This window comes from Schistocerca piceifrons, chromosome 1 (genome assembly GCF_021461385.2).
Source record: "Schistocerca piceifrons isolate TAMUIC-IGC-003096 chromosome 1, iqSchPice1.1, whole genome shotgun sequence".
NCBI lineage: Eukaryota > Metazoa > Arthropoda > Insecta > Orthoptera > Acrididae > Schistocerca > Schistocerca piceifrons.
In genome coordinates this window covers 1,221,286,786-1,221,310,172 of record NC_060138.1, presented here as the reverse complement: position 1 = coordinate 1,221,310,172, position 23,387 = coordinate 1,221,286,786, and the positions used below count along the sequence as shown (strand labels likewise).

General features: G+C 42.4%; 1 protein-coding gene across 1 annotated transcript in view; it reads left to right on the top strand.

The window, feature by feature from the left end:
• The window catches only part of LOC124779545 (Down syndrome cell adhesion molecule-like protein Dscam2), a 291,097-nt gene that overhangs the window by 186,143 nt on the left and 81,567 nt on the right, over positions 1-23,387 (top strand). The window contains exons 17-20 of the mRNA XM_047253718.1: positions 2,612-2,716; positions 2,801-2,939; positions 9,993-10,139; positions 19,502-19,663. Coding sequence (XP_047109674.1) covers positions 2,612-2,716; positions 2,801-2,939; positions 9,993-10,139; positions 19,502-19,663 — 553 coding nt within the window. The remainder of the gene's footprint in view (positions 1-2,611; positions 2,717-2,800; positions 2,940-9,992; positions 10,140-19,501; positions 19,664-23,387) is intronic.

Sequence of the window (23,387 nt, the reverse complement as noted above, 5' to 3'; positions counted from 1 at the left end):
TATTAAAAAGACGCAAGAAGAGTAAATAAGAAAGTTAGGAAGACCAGCAGAAACAAAACTCCAATAACTAAAGTACGTCACTTACTTAGGAAGAACGCTTTATGCACATGGAAGACACAGGATAGCAGATTAAATGGAAGCATTTACGAAAACACAGAGATTCCTCACAACAATAACAACAACAATTGATCAACACAAGAGATTTACAAAATACTTTAGCTGGAGTGTAGTTCCATTTGACTAAGAAACTTGTCAATTAAAGAAGGAAGAGGAAAAATATTAAGAAAGCTGTGAAATCTGGCTATGGAGAAGTAAGGAGATATCTAAATGGGTGGACAGAAGCGGTAGCAATGACTTAAACGAAGGTGGCATTTTTCCTCCGAGGTTGTAATTTTATTAAGACCTTTTCGTCACTTCTTTTACAAGCCACTATTGTGGACTTCTACAGCCTATTTCATAAGTAAACCAAGAAATCTACAAGCACACTGTAAGCAATGTACCTATTGATGATGAGATTACCAAAAAGATGTAATAAAATTGCAGTCTCGGTGGAAATATGTCAACATCATTTAACAAATATGTGAGGTATGTGGAAGATGAATGACGAAGTGTTCCAAAGAGTAGAGGAAATAAAGACTCTCCCGACACATTTCATATAGAGGAGAGCGAACCGAGTTGGACAAATTTAAGGAAGAACAGTTTGCAAAAGGAGAATCATTGAGGCAGAGAAAGAGGGGGGAAAAGCGGTTATTTAAGAATGTATCACATGCTTCCAGATTACGAGGAAGGAGTTTTCTACGAAGGACAAAAGGAAACAACATGGAGTATGACACTATTAAGGACAAAGTTCAACGGAAAACTGTATTTTAACAACTTATATATTCAGAATTAATCTTTCCGTCAGCAGAGGAGTGTGCAGATCAGAACCTTTGTCCTGAAGTGCTTATCCTAAAAGGTATGTGGAGCGCTGCTGTGAAGCTTGGAACGTAGGAGACATGTAGCTACAGAACTGAAATTATGAGGGAGGGTGATGGGGGTGGGGATGGGTGGCGGGAGGGTCGCGAGTCGTGCTGGATTTCTCAGCCGGTAAGAATGTGCCTCTTAACGTCAAATATCCGGATTCGAGACCAGATCTGATATAAAGTTTTAATCCACTAGGAAGTTTCAAATCTGATGACGAAGATAAAATATGGTTTATGTGAAAATTATTCGGTACGACGACTACAACAGCTCTTCCTATAACAGGATGATTTTAGAATTTAGTTTTAAAATGTTAATAATGCTATTGTGTAGCAGATATTTTGATTACGTGGGCACAGAAAGAGAAAGCTCTCTGAGATAAATAAGTAAAAATAAAAAAATACTAATGCACTAATCGCGATTTCGAAAATGTAATAAAGGTCTAAGACTCTGATTACAGGTGAAAGTGCTCACGCGCGAGTCACAGAAAACTAAAATGATTATCTTCTTTTTTTTAAGTAGCTTATATCAATCATCATCAACAAAAGCAAAACAAGGATAATGGAATGTAGTCGAATTAAAAACGAGGATAATGGAATGTAGTCCAATTAAGTCGGGTGATGCTGAGCGAATTGGATTAGGAAATGAGACACTTAAAGTAGTAAAGGAGTTTTGCTATTTGGGGAGCAAAATAGCTGATGATGGTCGAAGTAGAGAAGATATAAAATGTAGACTGGCAATGGCAAGGAAAGCGTTTCTGAAGAAGAGAAATTTGTTAACAGCGAGTATAGAATTAAATGTCAGGAAGTCATTTCTGAAAGTATTTGTATGGAGTGTAGCCATGTATGGAAGTGAAACGTGGACGATAAATAGTTTAGACAAGAATAGAAGCTTTCGAAATGTGGTGCTACAGAAGAATGCTGAAGATTAGATGGGTAGATCACATAACTAATGAGGAGGTATTGAATAGAATTGGAGAGAAGAGGAGCCTTTGGCACAACTCGACTAGAAGAAGGGATCGGTTGGTAGGACATGTTCTGAGGCATCGAGGGATCACCAATTTCGTATTGGAGGGCAGCGTGGAGGGTAAAAATCGCAGAGGGAGACCAAGAGATGAATACACTAAGCAGATTCAGAAGGATGTAGGCTGCAGTAGGTACTGGGAGATGAAGAGGCTTGCACAGGATAAAGCATCATGGAGAGCTGCATCAAACCAGTCTCAAGACTGAAGACCACAACAACAACAACATATCAATCATGAACGAGGTGGTAGAAATTTAACAAGCCCCCATGCTGCTTGTGACCCTTTTTCCACTCGTAGCTTTCGACATTGGATTCCTTGGTTCTGTACATTTGACGTGACACACTGTGCTTAATGTTCCAATCTGAATTACTTTCACATAATAATTCAGAATGCACAGCTAAATTCATTACCTTTATTACCATACATTTTTCTTCTCTTTACGTACTTTTTGCTACTGAAACACAGTATTACGCCGTCATCGTGAAGACACTATACTGATCTATATTTTCTAATTTTAACACAATCTAGATCAAAATCTATAAACATTGTTTATTATTCAATTACTTTTTATTAGCATGCTAAGGAGGGACACCTGTGACGATGAATGATCAAATAGAAATCTTACAGGCACCACTGGCGGATACCTGGAACGGAGAGATACTGGGATACACAATATACTGGAATCCTCACAGAACTGTGTTTGATGAGACTAACAGTACAAATAAGCAAGAGGTTAGTCCATTTGTGCTTCAGAAACGTCAACAACATGCGCTTTAATTTTGTACTTGTCTTACCGCCCGTTTTGTTGATTTACAGGTACGAGGATCGTCTACTACGGAACTCAGATTAAGACAACTGAAGAAATTCACAAAATATGATGTTTACGTACAGGCTTTCAACAGCATGGGAAGTGGACCGCTATCGTCAGCAGTCACTATTACTACGCGAGAAGGAGGTAACGTCCGCCAACATAGAACTTGTATCTGGATAATATCTAAACGTTTCCACAACCGGAGTTTTTAATGTATTCATAGTAGTACATTTATCAGAGTTAACTAGGATACGTGCAACTCAGCAGGCAAATACTTTTATCAGCGATTGGTATTCCACTGGTACCAACATAGTCGATTAGTTACCTCCCTTTTAGATTTCATTTTGAAAGTGCACGAAAATGGAGACAAATCTGACACACTGGTATATAGCGAGATAACACTTGCGAAAGTTGAGTCTACGAAGCGGGAGTCCCATCCCAGGCGAAGCCGTTACACGCAGCGAGACGATATGAGGTATTTGCACAGCAAATGCGAATTCCATTTGACTTCCATCTCAGTTTTAACTAATTACTCAGGAACCTTTGCGAAAAGTTCCAGCGGCAGTATTAACAAGCGTTATGTCAATGAACTCGTATATTCAAGAGATTTCTAATGTCATTAAAAGCAGTGTACCGTTCCATTAAAGAAATTACGTATTTGTTTCAGTATCTCGGTTGAGACAAGATTGAAAAATACTGGACACTTCAAATAGATTCGTGCTCTGTCACAAGGCTATATATTCTACATATATGAAGATTGAAATCTAGGGTGAATTTAAACTTGCGCATAACACGCCCGCCCGGTTAGCCGTGCGGTTAACGCACTGCTTCCCGAGCGGGAATGCGTGCCTGTCCCCTGCACGAACGCGCCTGGCGGATTAGTGTCGAGGTCCGATGCGCCGGCCAGCCTGTGGACGGTTTTAAGGCGGTTTTCCATCTGCCTCGGCGAATGCAGGCTGGTTCCCCTTATTCCATCTCAGTTACACTGTGTCGGCGATTGCTGCGCAAACCTTGTCTCCACTTGTGCGTACCCCAAAATTACTCTACCACGCAAACATTGGGGTTACGCTTTTCTGGAATGAGACGTTCCCAATGGGTCCACTGGGGCCGAACAGCACAATAACCCTGAGTTCGGTGTGGGGCGGCGGTGGGGTGAGTGGACTGCTGTAGCCTGTTGTGGGGATGTGTACCACTGAGGGATACGGCGGGGACGAAGCCTCTCCGCCGTTTCTAGGTCTCCAGTTACATAGATGCATACATACGCATACCGCAAGAAAGGTTTTATTTTCAAAAGAACCAGCCAATTACACAGTAATATAATTTTTACATGAATGCACATTCAGCCTTAGGGCACTTTTTACATTTACGTTTGGGATCAAAGTTTACAATTACCTTACATAACTGTTCAATCTGCCTTCCAACGGACGCACGACAAACACCCAGAGTAAAATAAAACTCCCTCCATATTTTTGTAATCACATCTGGAGTGACAGACTGCTTTCGCTGCCGTTGTTATGTGTCGTTGCAGTTCGCGTTAATTCGAAGTTGTTAGGAGGGGAGCACATTAGACAAAGTAATTCACAATTTCCCACAAAATAAAACCACATACACTGAGGTCAGGTGACGTTGGAGCCTACTGGTGCAGTGCAAGATCCCTACTCAACTTACGCTTGATCCATCACCTGGGCAATTCATTGTCAACAGATAGTCTTACTGATGGATGACTTTTTGTAATTAGAGATGCCACAACTATCTAATGTAACCACCGCCATTTGCGACTTTAGTGGTGTAATGCGAGAGCTCATTGGAGGCCAGGATGGAGGTCTGTTGTGTTTTCTGACGAAAGCCGGTTCTGCCTCACTGCCAGTGATGGCCGCGTGTTCGTTAGAAAGTGTTAGTCACACTTCATAACTAGTTTCGATCACGTTCAATGATCACGTTCAGATCGGATTAATAGCGAGTTGTGAGGAGTCAAATTTCGCATAACAGAACGTAATAATAAGCTGTAAAACAAAAGGAACAGCACTACAGAACGCTTGCAAGAACATTTTGCTGCAGCAAAATGCTGAAGTCGACTGAAGGTTGTCAAAAGTGTGCTGTACTATTGTTCCTTTTATTTTGCAACTTAATACTGTCTATTTGAATATTCACAACTCGCTATTAATCAGATCTGAAGTTGATCATTAAATTTGATTTAAATTCATATCATATATGACTAATAGCAGCTGACAAAACGTACACTTCGATTCTTGAGCCAGTGGGTTGGTTCTCGGTCCTGTTGAAATTCCTGGCATGTTCTCTAAATTCTGTAACATATCCGTGTGCGTTATTGCTGCAACTACCTCTCCCAAAAAAAAGAGAAAGAGTCGTAAACCTTTTCTCAGCAAATGGTGAAAACATCTTAAGACTCTCTCGCGCTCGACTGTGGTATATGCCCACGTTCTTACATTGTGGCAGTTCACTTTTGCACTTAAATAGAATGTGAACTGTGGTTTTACCTGTCACTGGATGTCTAAATTCAATTCAACTCTGAGTTCCCATAAATTAAATGACACCCAATATCCATATAATGGATCTCATTGATTATAACGTCTAACACCCTACCACAAGAAAGGTCAAAAATTAATTATGATTGTAGTGTTGCTCACGCTGCTAAATATTGCATTTTCGGGAAACAACAAAGTTATATTATGTGGCAGGTGTCATTAGCGCACAGTTAATAAAGTCATTTCTTGAAATAATGGATAAACTAGGCACTCATCTTTTCGTGTTTCCCACGCTGGTCCCGTTGTGAACTCATGACTCAATCGTCGAAAATCTAGGTAGTGATGATTCCAAGTTCGGATGCAAAGAGGCCTAGATGTTATTCTGCGATATTCAAAAGTTTTATAGATGTGTTTCATAAACCATTCTTGAAGATTAAACTTTTGCAAGTAATCAGCACTCCGAATTTAAGTTACACTTCTTTTTTATTACTTTTGTTGCAATATCACGTAACTCGTTCCAAAACATCACTTCACAATATAAAACATACTTGAAAATATCTTCCTCACTGTTAAAGTTCACATTTCATAAACTGACTACAATTTGCGTCTTTTTAACATGACGACCAAAGCTTGACTCTCTAATAACGGCTTACGCGCCCAAAAATCAGAGTTACAAGTACGTCAATGATCATAGTGACAAAAGAAAGAATACACATAAGAATAATATCATTGAAATATATACATATCGATGTATCGAAGTACCTCTACATTAATGAAATCATATCTGAATGTTGTCACAGAAATATGTTAACTATTTTACAGAAACACAGTAGAATATTGCTGGTATCGAGAGGTTGAGGTGAGGTGCCGTAATGGTTACGTAATTCAAGTACCATTACAAACGATAAATTACACCTATTTCGGGTGCAGACCGTTAAAGGAATTTGGTCGCTTGGTTCACCTGTGCTATCGGTGTTACGTTCCACGTTTTTAAATAAGCAGAAAAATTCATTCATAGTACGTGGTTTATTAGAAGACACAGTTTACAGAAATTACTCCACAAGATCCACAGTGACAAACATAGGCCATGTTATTTCACGGATCCAAATTAATATTGGCAGACAGTCACAAAAAATTCACTAATTGTAGATATTAGCACCTAAGTAAATTTAATTTCACCCTGAACCACCGTTGGAATCTATTTATAGACCTGCTCTCCCCACCAATTTGGGGAATGTGCGGTCACAAAAATAAACTATAAATACACTGACGGAAAAAATCCGAACAAATAGTCAGTGTAGAGTAATGAAGTTTCGGGACTACGTTTGTCTAGGAAGTGATTAATGATACAAGATCACAGGTTAACGTAAGTGCGAGAAAAGCCATTTCAAATGTGAAATACTCTTAAAGTAATAACGGGGTAACCGGTAGAATATTGAATGCAAACGTGCATATGTGGATGCATTGCGTCGTACAGATGTCCGATGTCAGTGTGTGGGGTAGAGTTCCACGCCTGTTGCACTTAGTCGGTCAGTATAGGGGCCGTTAATGTTGGTTGGATGACACTGGAGTTGTCGTCCGATGACGGAGATGATAGATAAACTCCAGTGGAAGACTCAGCAAGAGAGATGTTCAGTAGCTCGGTACGGGCTTTTGTTGAAGCGTCGAGAACATACCTTCACCGAGGAGTCAAGCATCATATTGCTCCCTCCTGCGTATATCTCGCGAAGAGACCATGAGGATAAAATCAGAGAGATTAAAGCCCGCACAGAGGCATACCGACAATCTTTCTTTCCACGAACAATACGAGACTGGAATAGAAGGGAGAACCGATAGACGTACTCAAGGTACCCTCCGCCACACACCGTCAGGTGGCTTGCGGAGTATGGATGTAGATGCAGATGTAGACGACATCCCATACGTGCTTGACTGGCGACAGATTTGGTAATCGAGCAGGCCAAGGCAATCTGTCGACACTCTGTAGAGCATGTTGGGTTACAACAGCGGTATGTGGGCGAGCGTTATCCTATTGGAAAACACTCTCTGGAAGACTGTGCACGAATGGCAGCACAGAAGGTCGAATCACCAGATTGGCATACAGATTCTCAGGCAGGGTGAGTGGGATAACCATGAGAGTGCTCCTGCTGTCATCCGAAATGGCACCCCAGGCCATAACTCCAGGTGTGGGTCCAGTGCGTCTAGCACGCAGACAGATTGGCTGCAGGCGCTCACCTGACCTCCTCCCAACCAACACACGGTCATCACTGGCACCGAGGCAGAACCAACTTTCGTTAGGGAACACAACAGACCTCCGTCCTTTCCCTCGATGAGCTCTCGCATTACATTACTCAAGTCACAACTGGCGGTGGTTTGGGGTCAGTGGAGTGCACAGTACACGGTCTCTGGCTCGGAGCTATCCTTGAAGTAACCGGTTTGTAACAGCTCGTTGTCTCAATGTTGTGCCAAATGCAGCTCGGTAGTGCCAAGTGGCTGCTCCGTCCCGTCTTCTTGCGACCGTACCTCCCCGTGACCACCGCTGCCAGCCAAGTCTTTGAGCAACATCGCGGAAGAAACATCCAGCTTCTCTTAATCCTTTCAGGACATCATTCAAACTCAGTGTGGTGCTGATAATGGCGTCTTTGCCGCCTTAAAGGCATTCTTGACTAGCGTCAAACAACCTCATCTAATAATCTCAAAGGTAACTACAGCTCACGACCATTACAGTGTGTATTTAAAACAAACCTGATGTGTAACCTCATACCGCCACTCTTAAGCAGTTGGCGTGAAATTTGAACAGGTGTCATCTTTCAGAGGTGGCAACAAGCCTACCAAATTTCGTTTATCTCACACAACTGATTCTTGCTGGTGGGACTTTTTTCCGTCAGTGTATGTACATCATATTACAAGTGAGCTCCCTTATGGCTAGCACTGTTTAAATTTACATTAGTTTTTACGTAAAAGAGTTTATGGTGTGTATATTGCAGGAATCGTACTGTACACTAATGTGATAGCAACCATATTTGAGTCATCTATTATTTTCCTAAATCGGTCACCAGCTTAGTGAAATAAAACGATTGTAATTTTTAGGAAATGCAAAAAGGACTGTAAAATGTTGTTTAAAGTTTCTCATCTTAAAGTATTTATTGCACTTATTCCAGAAATGGTCTTAGATTTAAGACAGCCAAATTTCCAAATTCATCGATTATTTAATATTGATATTATTTTTAATGTCGATTCACCTGACACGCTTGGTATCCAGTTGTAGGTGTAAAACAGTATCCTTTGTCCTTTAACATAAGTTGAATGACGTATGTATTTGTAAACATCGTTTAATTGGATTTTAATATTTCATAGCACATTCCAGTGTCTTTAAATGATATTATTTTCTAATCTGGTTAAAGATATTATCCTACAGTTACCTTTAGTTGCTATAGAGCTTCGATTTAGCGTAGTAAGATATGACGATACGGAATCAGCTGGTTTCAATATCAGAAATGCAGATTTCTTACAAGGATCTGAAAACACAATTCCAGAAGGTTTCTATGGTATCTACGGAATCACCGATAAGTCAGCAATGTTGTGTTGATATTAGAAACAAGTCTTGCGTGTAATAGAAACAAAATTTACGAAGGTTAGGATCAAAGAGCCTCTTGCAAAGTGTTGCCATCAACTTTGTTTCGATAATCGATAACCGATTACTTATATTACATATCAAGTCTCATGCCTTAAAACTAAACGTGAATGGAAACTTATGTTCCATCTCCTTGTCCCGAATGAGTTTTCAGAACTCTATACGTTGTTATGTATCACCATCATGAACTGCTTGTAGCAGCTGAATCCTGTGAGAATCGAAGAATAAACATTGACACAAAACAAGCGAAATATACTCATGAGGAATGAGCTGCCACGACAAGTAGACTGCTGTGGACTAGGTGCAAAATGGCGACCTGTTGAGTTCTCCCTATAGAAACAAACAATCTTGAAACTGCTGGCGCTGTCGCCGAATGCTTTGAGCCGCAAGAGGTGCAATGCTGCACCCTCGACGGAAACGGCGTCGCACATTTGCAACTGAATCACACCTGTTGAAACAGAGTGTGCAAAACGTCTCTTCTTACTGTGTTTTCGTCGTCTCGACTCAACGCATATTGGTTAATGAACCAGAAAGCAAGCGAGGTAGTTGCACGGGAGGCCTCTATCGTCATCCAGACGAACCGGAAATCTAAAACTCGCGCCAAGTTAAGTCTTTGTTTTCGAAACTTAAGAAACAATTCCATTATTACTTGGACGTATTAAAAATTACAATCATTTGCTTCCCATGGTGAAAATGGAGCTGCCTTTCAATAAATTTGTGTATGTGGCACCCGCTGCGCAAAAACTTATTCGAACTTCAATTTCAAATTTATGTCAAGTTTCTATATTTATTCATGTGAAAAATGGGAAATCGTATGAAAGTTTTTGATAACACCTTCTATTAACCAGCTTGTATTAACCATGTAATAAAATCACGTGTGGCTCTGCGCTTTGTTATCTTGTGCTGCTCTCGGCTTCCAAGTCTCACTCTTTACAGAGATATTACTCAAGTACGTCTTACTGGTACCACTTGCTCTTGTGAAATTACTGTTAAGTTGTGCTTTCAGGATTTTTGTTACATGTCATACCGTGAAAATCGATCTAGGAGATTATGACAGGAGTATCTCCATCCATCTTCTAGTTCCAGAAGCTTCCCCGGAGAACATAACCTGTTCTGCGCTCTCGTCACAAAGCGTCAAGGTCAGCTGGTCACCACCACCTCCCCAAAATCATGGCGGCATCATACGTGGATACAAAGTCATATACAGGCCTGTTGTTACCGATCACAGTAAGTTACACTGTATGTCACCTGTGTCTAATACTGCTTCTACAATTATTTATCAATGTATTGCGATTGCTGACATGATATATTAAATGTATTCAGTACTTACGTAACCTTCACTACAGAAACGTTATAGCAAGCTTTTACATTTATGAAATATATATCAAAAACATTATACCTCTCAATATTTACGTCAACTACTTCTACCACCACGTGTGGTATTTATTTTCTATTGTGAACAGTTACAGGAGTTCCGTTTCGTAGTAATATATGTACAAAATGTTCCAAATTAACTGTTGTTACTCATGTACTCACAACACTACTAATTTATCGTGTGTCATAGTCTTTCAAAACCACTTGCTTTCTTTATGGAGGTTCCTTGTTACTTGTTAATCATTCATTGTTGTCATAACTTTTTATTTATATTTACAGGTACTGAATGAAGACTGTTACTTTTGTCAGTTTTCTGAATATTTCGAGCTGCTCATAAAACCTCAGTGTTTTCAGTTCTCTTGGGATATTGCAAGTCACTTTTTCATTTTGTTTCACCTTCGCCGTTTTCAGACGAGCTGTTTCGTTTTCCCGACTGAGTAGTGTCCTGTATAGGGCACTGTTATTCCATTGCTTCCTGAATTACCACCGCAATAACATTCTGGCCTAAAGATGGCACAGATGTAACCGATTATAAGAAAGAATAATAATAAACAAGTGTTTTGGACTAAGTCAGTATTAATGAATCTTTTCAGTCGCTGAAATTCCGAGGAAAATAAGAGCTAAAATTAAATTTTGTGTTTCTTTCCTCGTAATTATGTATGTTGGGTTTCACTTCTAAAATAAAATCCTTTCTTTTGGGTTTATCATTGAACCCAAACAATAAATCTAGCAATATGAGTTTGAAACGTTAATGCCTAAACACTGCAGAGCCAAAACATTTTGACGACCTGCTTCACAGCTCTCAATACAGCAGCGATTTTGCGTGATGTGGATTCGACAGTTCCTTGATAGCTTCCCGAAGGTTTCTTGCAACAAATGACAAATCACGAAATTCCAGGAAGTTATACAGGGTGTTCCATTGACCGTGACCGGGCGAAATATCTCACGAAATGAGAGTCAAACGAAAAAACTACAAAGAACGAAACTTGTCTAGCTTAAAGGGGGAAACCAGATGGCGCTATTGTTGGCCTGCTAGATGGCACTGCCATAGGTCAAACGGATATCAACTGCGCTTTTTTTAAAATAGGAACCCCCATTTTTTAATATATATTCGTGTAGTACGCAAAAAAATTTGAATGTTTTAGTTGGACCAGTTTTTTCGCTTTGTGATAGATGGCGCTGTAATAGTCACAAACATATGGCTCACAATTTTAGACGAACAGTTGGTAACAGGTAGGTTTTATAAATTAAAATACAGAACGTAGATACGTTTGAACATTTTATTTCGGTTGTTCTAATGTGATAAATGTACCTTTGTGAACTTATCATTTCTGAGAACGCATGCTGGTTACCTGTAAATACCACATTAATACAATAAATGCTCAAAATGATGTCCGTCAACATCAGTGCACTTGGCAATACGGGTAACTACATTCCTCTCAACAGCGAGTAGTTCACCTTCCGAAACGTTCGCACATGCATTGATAATACGCCGACGCATGTTGTCAGGCGTTGTAGGTCGATCACGATAGCAAATATCCTTCAACTTCCCCCACAGAAAGAAATCCGGGGACGTCAGATCTGGTGACGGTGCGGGCCATGGTATGGTGTTTCGACGACCAATCCACCTGTCATGAAATATGTTCTTCAATACCGCTTCAACCACACGCGATTTATGAGCTGGACATCCATCATGTTGGAAGTACATCGCCATTCTGTCATGCAGTGAAACATCTTGTAGTAACATCGGTAGAACATTAAGTAGGAAATCAGCCTATATTGCACCATTTAGATTGCCATCGATAAAATGGGAGCCAATTATCCTTCCTCCCATAATGCCGCGCCATACATTAACCCACCAAGTTCACTGATGTTCCACTTGTCGCAGCCATCGTGGATTTTCCGTTGCCCAATACCGTTGTTGGTGAATGACGCTTCGTCGCTAAATAGAACGCGTGCAAAAAATCTTTCATCGTCCCGTAATTTCTCTTGTGCCCAGTGGGAGAACTGTATACGACGTTCAAAGCCGTCGCCATGCAATTCCTGGTGCTTAGAAAGATGGTACGGGTGCAATCGATGTTGATGTAGCATTCTCAACACCGACGTTTTTGAGATTCCCGATTCTCGCGCAGTTTGTCTGCTACTGATGTGCGGATTAGCCGCGACAGCAGCTAAAACACCTACTTGGGCATCATCATTTGTTGCAGGTCGTGGCTGACGTTTCACATGTGGCTGAACACTTCCTGTTTCCTTAAATATCGTAACTATCCGGCGAACGGTCCGGACCCTTGGATGATGTCGTCCAGGATACCGAGCAGCATACATAGCACACGCCCGTTGGACACTTTCATCACAATAGCCATACATCAACACGATATCGACCTTTTCCGCAATGGGTAAACGGTTCATTTTAACACGGGTAATGTATCACGAAGCAAATACAGTCCGTGTTACGTGATACCACGTACATATACGTTTATGACTATTACAGCGCCATCTATCACAAAGCGAAAAGAGTGGTCCAACTAAAACATTCATATTTCTTTACGTACTGCACGAATATGTAATAAAAAATGGGGGTTGCTATTTAAAAAGACGCAGTTGACATCCGTTTGACCTATGGCAGCGCCATTTAGCGGACGGACGATAGCGCCATCTGGTTTCCCCCTTCAAGCTAGACGAGCTTCGTTCTTTGTAGTTTTTCCGTTTGATGCTTATTTCGTGAGATATTTGGCCCGGTGACTGTCAATGGACCACCCTGTATACACTGATATGCCAAAACATTATGACCACAGCCCACCGTGACGTTGATGCCGCTTGTTGGCATTGAGGGCACGTGACACGGTAACAAAAGTATCTAGGTCGAGCAGACACGAAGGAGGTATCACTCTAGCGAAGATATGGGTCGCAAATGTGGAAATCCGTTGAGATAAGCGACTTTGACAAAGGGTAGATTATTATTACACGAAGTCTGTGAACGAGTAGTTCGAAAACCGTAGGAAGCATCTACGGAAAGAGGCAGAAGGACAGTGAAACTATCACTAGGCGCTAAATGATTGGACGTCCACGACCCTTCACACGAAGTGGGTTCAAATGGTTCAAATGGCTCTGAGCACTATGGGACTTAACTTCTAAGGTCATCAGTCCCCTAGAACTGAGAACTACTTAAACCTAACTAACCTAAGGACATCACACACATCCATGCCCAAGGCATGATTCGAACCTGCGACCGTAGCGGTCGTGCGGTTCCAGTCTGTAGCGCCTAGAACCGCTCGGCCACAACGGCCGGCCACGACATGGGGTTCGGAGACTTGTCTGCTCTGTAAAATAGGACAAGTGGTGATCCGTGGCATCTCTGCTGAAAGAGCGGAATGCTGGTGCACGCACAAGTGTTTCAGATCACCACGTTCATCGTACACTGTTGAACATGGAGCTCCGCAGCAGACTACCCCCACTGTTCATATATTGACCCACTGACATCGTCAATTACGATTGCAGTGGGCATGGGACCGTCGGGATTCGACCGTCGATCATTGGAAACGTGTCGGTTATTCGGATGAATCACATTTTTGCTACACTAGTTCGATGGTCGTCTCCATAAACACCGTCACCGAAGTGTGCGACGGCTCGAAACGTGCAGCGCGCTGCTACGCATGCTGGTGGGAGCAGCATTATTCTATGGGAGACTTTCTCCTACGCTTGCATGGGACCTGACTTAGTAATCGAAGACGCGCTGACGGCTGCGAACCTCCTGCATCCCTTCATGGTTTGTTTTGGGGGTGGAGACCAGACAGCGAGGTCATCGGTCTCATCGGAATAGGGAAGGATGGGGAAGGAATTCGCCCGTGCCCTTTGAAAGGAACCTGGAGCAATTTAGGGAAATCACTGGAAACCTAAATCAGCATGACCCGACGGGGTATTGAACCGTTGTCTTCCCGCATGTGAGTCATCCCTTCATCTTCATGCCTTCCCCGAGGGTGGTGTCTCGGAGCCAGAAACATGTTGCAGTGGTTTGAGAAGCATTTTAATTAACTTCCGATGATGTCCCGGTGACCAAATTCGCCGTATGTAAATCCTGTGGAACCTGTATGGGTCACTGTCGTGCGACATCACGCTAATCAGCGGCCCATTATTTACGCGAATTACATGGTCATATACCTCCACAAATTTACCAGCAAACCGTCAGATCCCTCAAATACAGAAACAGTTATGTACTTCGTCTCAAAAACGGACAAACAACCAGCTAAGAAGTTGGTCATAATGTTTTGTATCATGAGTGTAGAGTGATTACAGGGCTATTACAAATGATTGAAACGATTTCATAAATTCACGGTAGCTCCATTCATTGACATATGGTTACGACACACTACAGATACGTAGAAAAACTCGTAAAGTTTTGTTCGGCTGAAGCCGCACTTCAGGTTTCTGCCGCCAGAGCGCTCGAGAGCGCAGTGAGACAAAATGGCGACAGGAGCCGAGAAAGCGTATGTCGTGCTTGAAATGCACTCACATCAGTCAGTCATAACAGTTCAACGACACTTCAGGACGAAGTTCAAGAAAGATCCACCAACTGCTAACTCCATTCGGCGATGGTATGCGCAGTTTAAAGCTTCTGGATGCCTCTGTAAGGGGAAATCAACGGGTCGGCCTGCAGTGAGCGAAGAAACGGTTGAACGCGTGCGGGCAAGTTTCACGCGTAGCCCGCGGAAGTCGACGAATAAAAGCAAGCAGGGAGCTAAACGTACCACAGCCGACGGTTTGGAAAATCTTACGGAAAACGCTAAAGCAGAAGCCTTACCGTTTACAATTGCTACAAGCCCTGACACCCGGTGACAAAGTCAAACGCTTTGAATTTTCGGCGCTGTTGCAACAGCTCATGGAAGAGGATGCGTTCAGTGCAAAACTTGTTTTCAGTGATGAAGCAACATTTTTTCTTAATGGTGAAGTGAACAGACACAATGTGCGAATCTGGGCGGTAGAGAATCCTCACGCATTCGTGCAGCAAATTCGCAATTCACCAAAAGTTTACGTGTTTTGTGCAATCTCACGGCTTAAAGTTTACGGCCCCTTTTTCTTCTGCGAAAAAAAACGTTACAGGACACGTGTATCTGGACATGCTGGAAAATTGGCTCATGCCACAACTGGAGGCCGACAGCGCCGACTTCATCTTTCAACAGGATGGGGCACCAACGCACTTCCATCATGATGTTCGGCATTTCTTAAACAGGAGATTGGAAAACCGATGGATCGGTCGTGGTGGAGATCATGATCAGCAATTCATGTCATGGCCTCCACGCTCTTCCGACTTAACCCCATGCGATTTCTTTCTGTGGGGTTATGTGAAAGATTCAGTGTTTAAACCTCCTCTACCAAGAAACGTGCCAGAACTGCGAGCTCGCATCAATGATGCTTTCGAGCTCATTGATGGGGACATGCTGCGCCGAGTGTGGGAGGAACTTGATTATCGGCTTGATGTCTGCCGAATCACTAAAGGGGCACATATCGAACATTTGTGAATGCCTAAAAAAAGTTTTTGAGTTTTTGTATGTGTGTGCAAAGCATTGTGAAAATATCTCAAATAATAAAGTTATTGTAGAGCTGTGAAATCGCTTCAATCATTTGTAATAACCCTGTATAATTAAACTTTCGCTACTTGAGAGGTACCACATGAAAAACGTTTGATCGTAGGACAATGATGCTTTGTGGAAACGTTTTCAAGGGCATGCGCAAGAGGAAAGACAAATAAACCACTGAAATAATTCATTTTAATTTCCACATGTGAGAGTAACATATGTTAATCGCATACTGAATTCACGTTCCGGGTTACAAACGTTGCTCAATGTGACAATCATGAGCATCGACGACTGCTGCCCGAAACACCTTGGATGGGATGCTAGCCACCTCCCTCCCTATGCTCATCTTCAACCTTCAACACGTGTTAGTGTCCTGTTGACAAACCCTGTCCTTCAGGTAACCACACACCCAGAAATCACACGGGTTCAGATCTGATGATCTCGGTGGGCACGCTCTATTAGATTAAATTAGATTAGATTAATACTAGTTCCATGGATCATGAATACGATATTTCGTAATGATGTGGAACGAGTCAAATTTTCCAATACATGACATAATTAAGTTAATTTAACAACATACTTAAGTTAATATAACACCTTTTTTATTTTTTGTGGTTTTTATTTTTTTATTTTTTATTTTTAATATTTTTTGTTTTTTTTTCTTAATTGATATCTAAAATTTCCTCTATGGAGTAGAAGGAGTTGTCATTCAGAAATTCTTTTAATTTCTTCTTAAATACTTGTTGGTTATCTGTCAGACTTTTGATACTATTTGGTAAGTGACCAAAGACTTTAGTGCCAGTATAATTCACCCCTTTCTGTGTCAAAGTTAGATTTAATCTTGAATAGTGAAGATCATCCTTTCTCCTAGTGTTGTAGTTACGCACACTGCTATTACTTTTGAATTGGGTTTGGTTGTTAATAACAAATTTCATAAGAGAGTATATATACTGAGAAGCTACTGTGAATATCCCTAGATCCTTAAATAAATGTCTGCAGGATGATCTTGGGGGACTCCAGCTATTATTCTGATTACACGCTTTTGTGCAATAAATACTTTATTCCTCAGTGATGAATTACCCCAAAATATGATGCCATATGAAAGCTATGGAACGATCAGCCAATGTTCGCTTTTCCACAAATGTGTTACGGAGTGACTAAGCGAGCAACGTGAAGTGGAGCTCCATCATGCAGCAAAACGGTTGAGCAATTGAGTCCAAAGCTCCCCTTTCCGTAGAGCAGGGATCACATGTTGCAGAAGCACCTCACAGCACCTTGTGACATTCACACAGCATACCTTTGGTTCAAATGGTTCAAATGACTCTGAGCACTATGCGACTTAACTTCTGAGGTCATCAGTCGCCTAGAACTTAGAACTACTTAAACCTAACTAACCTAAGGACAGGCAGGATTCGAACCTGCGACCGTAGCGGTCGCTCGGCTCCAGACTGTAGCGGCTAGAACCGCACGGCCACTCCGGCCGGGCCATTCCTTTGGTCCACGGAGACCGAGTTTTACGTTGCCATACCAGTACGGGCGCCTAACGGCAAGACGTGACACTAACACTACTAACAATGTTAATCCTGCAACGCACAGTATGAACACCATTCCTACAAAGTTGGATACATTCTACACTGTCTCTTGCAGCGAAAGTTTAATTATAACCACCCTGTACAACATACGTAGTAGTGTGCTCCCTGCCGCCGTTGGATAAGCACCTGCCAGCAGCAAGTCGTATACTCTTAGCTCACTTATTTGTTACATAGTTTAATTCTTAATTTCTTTGCGTGTTTTTGGGTACTTGTATTGTTTAATTCATAAATTTCGGGCGTATTATAGTATTTGAGAGTTGTAGCATCGCGCTTTAGTACCTGAATAGTGTAAAATCGCGTAGTCTCCTTCTGCCGCCGAGCAGTGTGTCAGCAGTGCGCAAGTAGCAGCATTACTGCATTTACTAGGCAATCTTGTATTTTAATAACCGTTTAAATTTTGTGTCGAATTGTTTGTGCTCTCCGTAGATTATTTCAGACGTTCTTTGCACAACAGTTTTTAGCATGGATAGGGACTGTGACTGCTGTGTTCGAATGCGGGCTGAGTTGGCGTCCCTTCGCTCCCAGCTTCAGGCAGTGTTGGCTTCGGTCACACAGCTTGAGGCTGTTGCCAATGGGCATCACTGTGGGCGTCCGGATGGGGGTTTGTCGGGGACGGCCAGCTCGTCCCACGCATCCCCCGATCGGACTACGGCTGTGGCTGCCCGGGATATTGCCCACGTTGAGGCTGACCCCTCACCCGTGGTAGAGTGGGAGGTCGTCTCGAGGTGTGGCAGGGGGCGAAAGACATTCTGGAGGGCTGAACAGAACGCCTATCCAGTTTGTCTGACGAACCGGTTTCAGGTTCTGTCTCCGGTTGATACTGATCTTTGGCCGGACGTGGCTGCTTGTCCTGTTCCAGAGGTTTCCCCTCAGTCTGCAAGATCCGGGCAGTCGCAGAGGGTGGGCTTACTGGTAGTTGGGAGCTCCAATGTCAGGCGCGTAAGGGGGCCCCTTAAGGATATGGCAGCAAAAGAGGGGAAGAAAACCAATGTGCACTCCGTGTGCATACCGGGGGGAGTCATTCCAGATGTGAAAAGGGTCCTTCCAGATGCCATGAAGGGTACTGGGTGCACCCATCTGCAGGGGGTCGCTCATGTCGGCACCAATGATGTGTGTCGCTATGGATCAGAGGAAATCCTCTCTGGCTTCTGGCGGCTATCTGATTTGGTGAAGACTGCCAGTCTCGCTAGCGGGATGAAAGCAGAGCTCACCATCTGCAGCATCGTCGACAGGACTGACTGCAGACCTTTGGTACTGACCCTTAACATAGAAAAATGTAATGTATTGCGAATACATAGAAAGAAGGGTCGTCTATTGTATGATTATGTGAAAGCGGAACAAACACTGGTAGCAGTTACTTCTGTAAAATATCTGGGAGTATGAGTGAGGAATGATTTGAAGTGGAATGATCATATAAAATTAATTGTTGATAAGGCGGGTACCAGGTTGAGATTCATTGGGAGAGTCCTTAGAAAATGTAGTCCATCAACAAAGGAGGTGGCTTACAAAACACTCGTTCGACCTATACATGCGTATTGCTCATCAGTGTGGGATCCGTACCAGGTCGGGTTGACAGAGGAAATAGAGAAGATCCAAAGAAGAGCGGAGCGTCTTGTCACAGGGTTATTTGGTAAGCGTGATAGCGTTACGGAGATGTTTAGCAAACTCAAGTGGCAGACTCTGCAGGAGAGGCGCTCTGCATCGCGGTGTTGCTTGCTGTCCAGGTTTCGAGAGGGTGTGTTTCTGGATGAGGTATCGAATATATTGTTTCCCCCTACTTATACCTCCCGAGGATATTACGAATGTAAAATTAGAGAGATTCGAGCGCGCACGGAGGCTTTCCTGCAGTCGTTCTTCCCGCGAACCATACGCGACTGGAACAGGTAAGGGAGGTAATGACAGTGGCACGTAAAGTGCCCTCCGCCACACACCATTGGGTGGTTTGCGGAGTATAAATGTAGATGTAGATGTATTATCTCAAATGCTGTCCTGCATCAACAATTCTACTGGAGTACATCCCAATACCTGAATTCCAATTAAATACTTTCAGATCTTCGAACGGTAGGAAGTGAAGTGAAGAGGACGCCCAATTTGGAAACCTACCTGCATGGCCTTCTCAAGTTCACAAATTACTCCCTGAGGTTGTTGGCTTTCACAAATGTTGGAGACGGAGTCATGAGCCACGCTGTCTTCTGCTCAACAGAACAGGATGGTAGGTTAACATCTCAATAATTCTCCTTATATTTAATAGTTTTGTATTCAATAGTTAAAAAGTAGAAAGTAATTATTTAAATAAAAATTCATTCTTGATTTGTTGTTGTTGTGGTCTTCAGTCCAGAGACTGGTTTGATGCAGCTCTCCATGCTACTCTATCCTGTGCAAGCTTCTTCATCTCCCAGTACCTAATGCAACCTACATCTTCTGAATCTGCTCAGTGTATTCATCTCTTGGTCTCCCTCTACGGTTTTTACCCTCCATGCTGCCCTCCAATACTAAATGTCCTACTAAATGTCCTACCAACCGATCCCTTCTTCTAGTCAAGTTGTGCCACAAATTTCTCTTCTCCCAAATTCTATTCAATACCTCGTCATTAGTTACGCGATCAATTCTCAACTGGTGACAGATTCGGCGACCTTTTTATGGTTAGCCAAGCACGAAGACAATCAGTAGAAACTGGCACCATGTGCGGGAGAGCGTTATCTTGCTGAAATGTAAGCTCATGATGACTTGCCAAGAAGGGAAACAAAACGTGGCTTGCAATATCGTCGACGTACCACTGTGTTATAAGGAAGCCGTGGATGACAACCAGAAGGGTCCCACTATGAAAAGAAACCGCACCCCAGACCACCACTCCTGGTTCTCAGCCGTATGGTGGGCGACAGTCAGCCAGGAATCTCACCGACTGGAATAGCATCGCCTTCAGTGATTAGCTATGCTTCAGTTTTTTTTTTATTTAAAAATTTCAAATGAGAAGTCTGAACACACATTCGATATATTTCGTAAACGAACGACAACAGGCATAATTACCCACGACCAATCATGCCATCCTGGTGCACACAGACTCGTATATTTTCATTCTATGATAAACGCATTGATCAACTTACCGCTGGAAAAGAAAAAGTTTGAGAAAGAACTAGATCTTCTCCGAAACATGGCTAAAAATAGCGGTTATCCTAAAAACTAGGGGATACTTTATTCGAAAAGAAAACCGATCAAACACATGCCAATCCCTAGATGAAACAACTTTAACCAGTGACACAAATGAAGAACAGAAAAATAAAGTTCTTGTATGGCTATATCTAGCTATTGTTCCAGACAAAATTACTGGATGTTTCAAGAACACAAAATTATACAGTAGGTACAGGAGCACTGACAATCTACAACCATTAATGAGACACATACCAACTAAGTCAGATCATTTTCGCAGCCAGAAATCAACAATATTAACTGCGAACACTTCTCATATTTTTATATCGGACAAACAGGAAGGAGAGTTAGTACACAGTTTAAACAACACACGACAATAAGCGATAGTAACCCGTCCACCTTTGCTGCACACGCCAGACACAGGGTACCTAATACAGATGAAGCGCTTCAAATATTACGTAAGTTATAGAAAGGAAAAATCATGGACGTAGTGGAAGAAATTGAAATTTACGTCCATCTGAAAGGCAGTCGGACAGAGTTTTTAATGAACAAAAATACCTGCGAAATGGAAAATTCATAGACAAATTTTTACCAGTTCTACGACGAAGCATTATGGAACCATAGAATGTATAATTATCGCTCATTAATAAACATGATTGTAATCTGCAATCATAAAGCAGTTTTTACTCATCTGTCATATTTTCCGTACTGTTTCATTACATTATTGCGATCGACGTGTTATATACAGATTTTTATAACAACTATTCAAAAATGATTTGCTTCCACAGTAACAGAAAAAACGTTAAAAGTTATTTTCAAGAAATTTCATACAGTCATATTTACGCCAATGATGCACGATAATTAAATATAACTGAGAACAAAGAAACATATAGGTTAATTATTAAATCACTGTAAAATAATTACACACATCAAAATAAAGTTTTGCATCACCTCGGTTCCGAGAGTTCCGGAGTCAGTACAGAAAATTCGAATGCAGATCAACATAAACATCATTTCCGCCTTTTTTATTGCTCATGAAAACCACTCATTGCGTGTTGTATCACCATACAGCGATATCTTCAGAGGTGATGGTACAGATTGGTGTACACACCGCTACCTCTAATACCCAGTAGCACGTCTTCATGCATTAATGCATGCCTGTATTCGTCGTGGCATACTATCCACAAGGGACTGTTGGTCCATATTGTCCCACTCCTCAACGGCGATTCGACGTAGATCCCTCAGAGTGGTTGGTGGGTCACGTCATCCATAAACAGTCTTTTCAATCTATCCCAGGCATGTTCGATAGGGCTCATGTCTGGAGAACATGCTGGCCACTCTAGTCGCGCGATGTCGTTACCCTGAAGGAAATCATTCACAAGATGTTCACGATGGGGCCGTGAATTGTCGTCCATGAAGACGAATGCTTCGGCAATATGCTGCCAATATGGTTGCACTATCGGTCGGAGGATGGTATTCACGTATCGCATAGCCGTTACGGCGCCTTTCATGACCACCAGCGGCGTATGTCGGCCCCACATAATGCCACCCCAAAACAGCAGTGAACCTGCACCTTGCTGCACTCGCTGGACAGTGTGTCTAAGGCGTTCAGCCTGGCAGGGTTGCTTCCAAACACGTCTCCGACGATTGTCTGGTGGGAGGCAAACGCGCCACTCATCGCTGGAGAGAACATGATGACAATCCTGAGCGGTCCACTCGGCATGTTGTTGGGCCCATCTGTACCGCGCTGCATGGTGTCGTGGTTGCAAAGATGAACTTCGTCATGGACGTCGGGAGTGAAGTTCCGCATCATGCAGCCTATTACGCAGAGTTTGAGTCGTAACACCACGTCCTGTGGCTGGATGAAAAACAATATTCAATTATGGTGGCGTTGCTGTCAGGGTTCCTCCGAACCATAATCCGTAGGTAGCGGCACTCCGAGACGCCTGGACACTTCCCTTTTTGAGAGCCCTTCCTGGCACGAAGTAACAATGCGGACGAATCGCGGTATTGACCGTCTTGGCACGGTTGAACTACAGACAACACGAGCCGCGTACCTCCTTCCTGTTGGAATTACTGGAACTGATCGGCTGTCGGACCCTCTCCGTCTAATAGACGCTGCTCATACATGGTGTTTGGGCGAGTTTAGTGGCATCTCTGAACAGTCAAAGGCACTGTGTCTGTAATACAATATCCACAGTCAACGTCTATCTTCAGGAATTCTGGTAACAAGAGGTGATGCAAAACTTTTTTTGATGTGTATGTAATCTTCCTAGCGTAAGAACGTTAACAACATCGACCTTATGTATAAGAATAAGACCTTATGTGTAAGAGCTTAGCAACAATTGCTCGAAAGTAACATGCTCCTATAATAGCGAAAAACCTTTTCTAATTTATTTTATGACTACTACGTGCAGTCATAGGAACAGAGACTTACATGGCATAATATATTACTAAAGAATCGTTTATAAAGTAAGTTATAATGCGCCTAGTGTATCTAGAAACATGACTTACTCCTATGTTAAAAACCATAAACCACACTAATATATCCAGTGTATAATGCTTCCGTTAAATGGCCTAAGGATGAAAATGTACAATCATACATGAAATAAAGAGAATGGCAGCTGAAGGCATCATGAAATCACTGAAAAAATTCCACGCCTCGTTTTGTTGCCCTTCACGGCAAGCCACCCAGGTCTTATATTTCAGCCAGATAATGCCCATGTGCATACGGCGTGAGTTTGTGTTGTCTGTCGTCGTGCTTGCCAAACCCTAAGTTGGCCAACGAT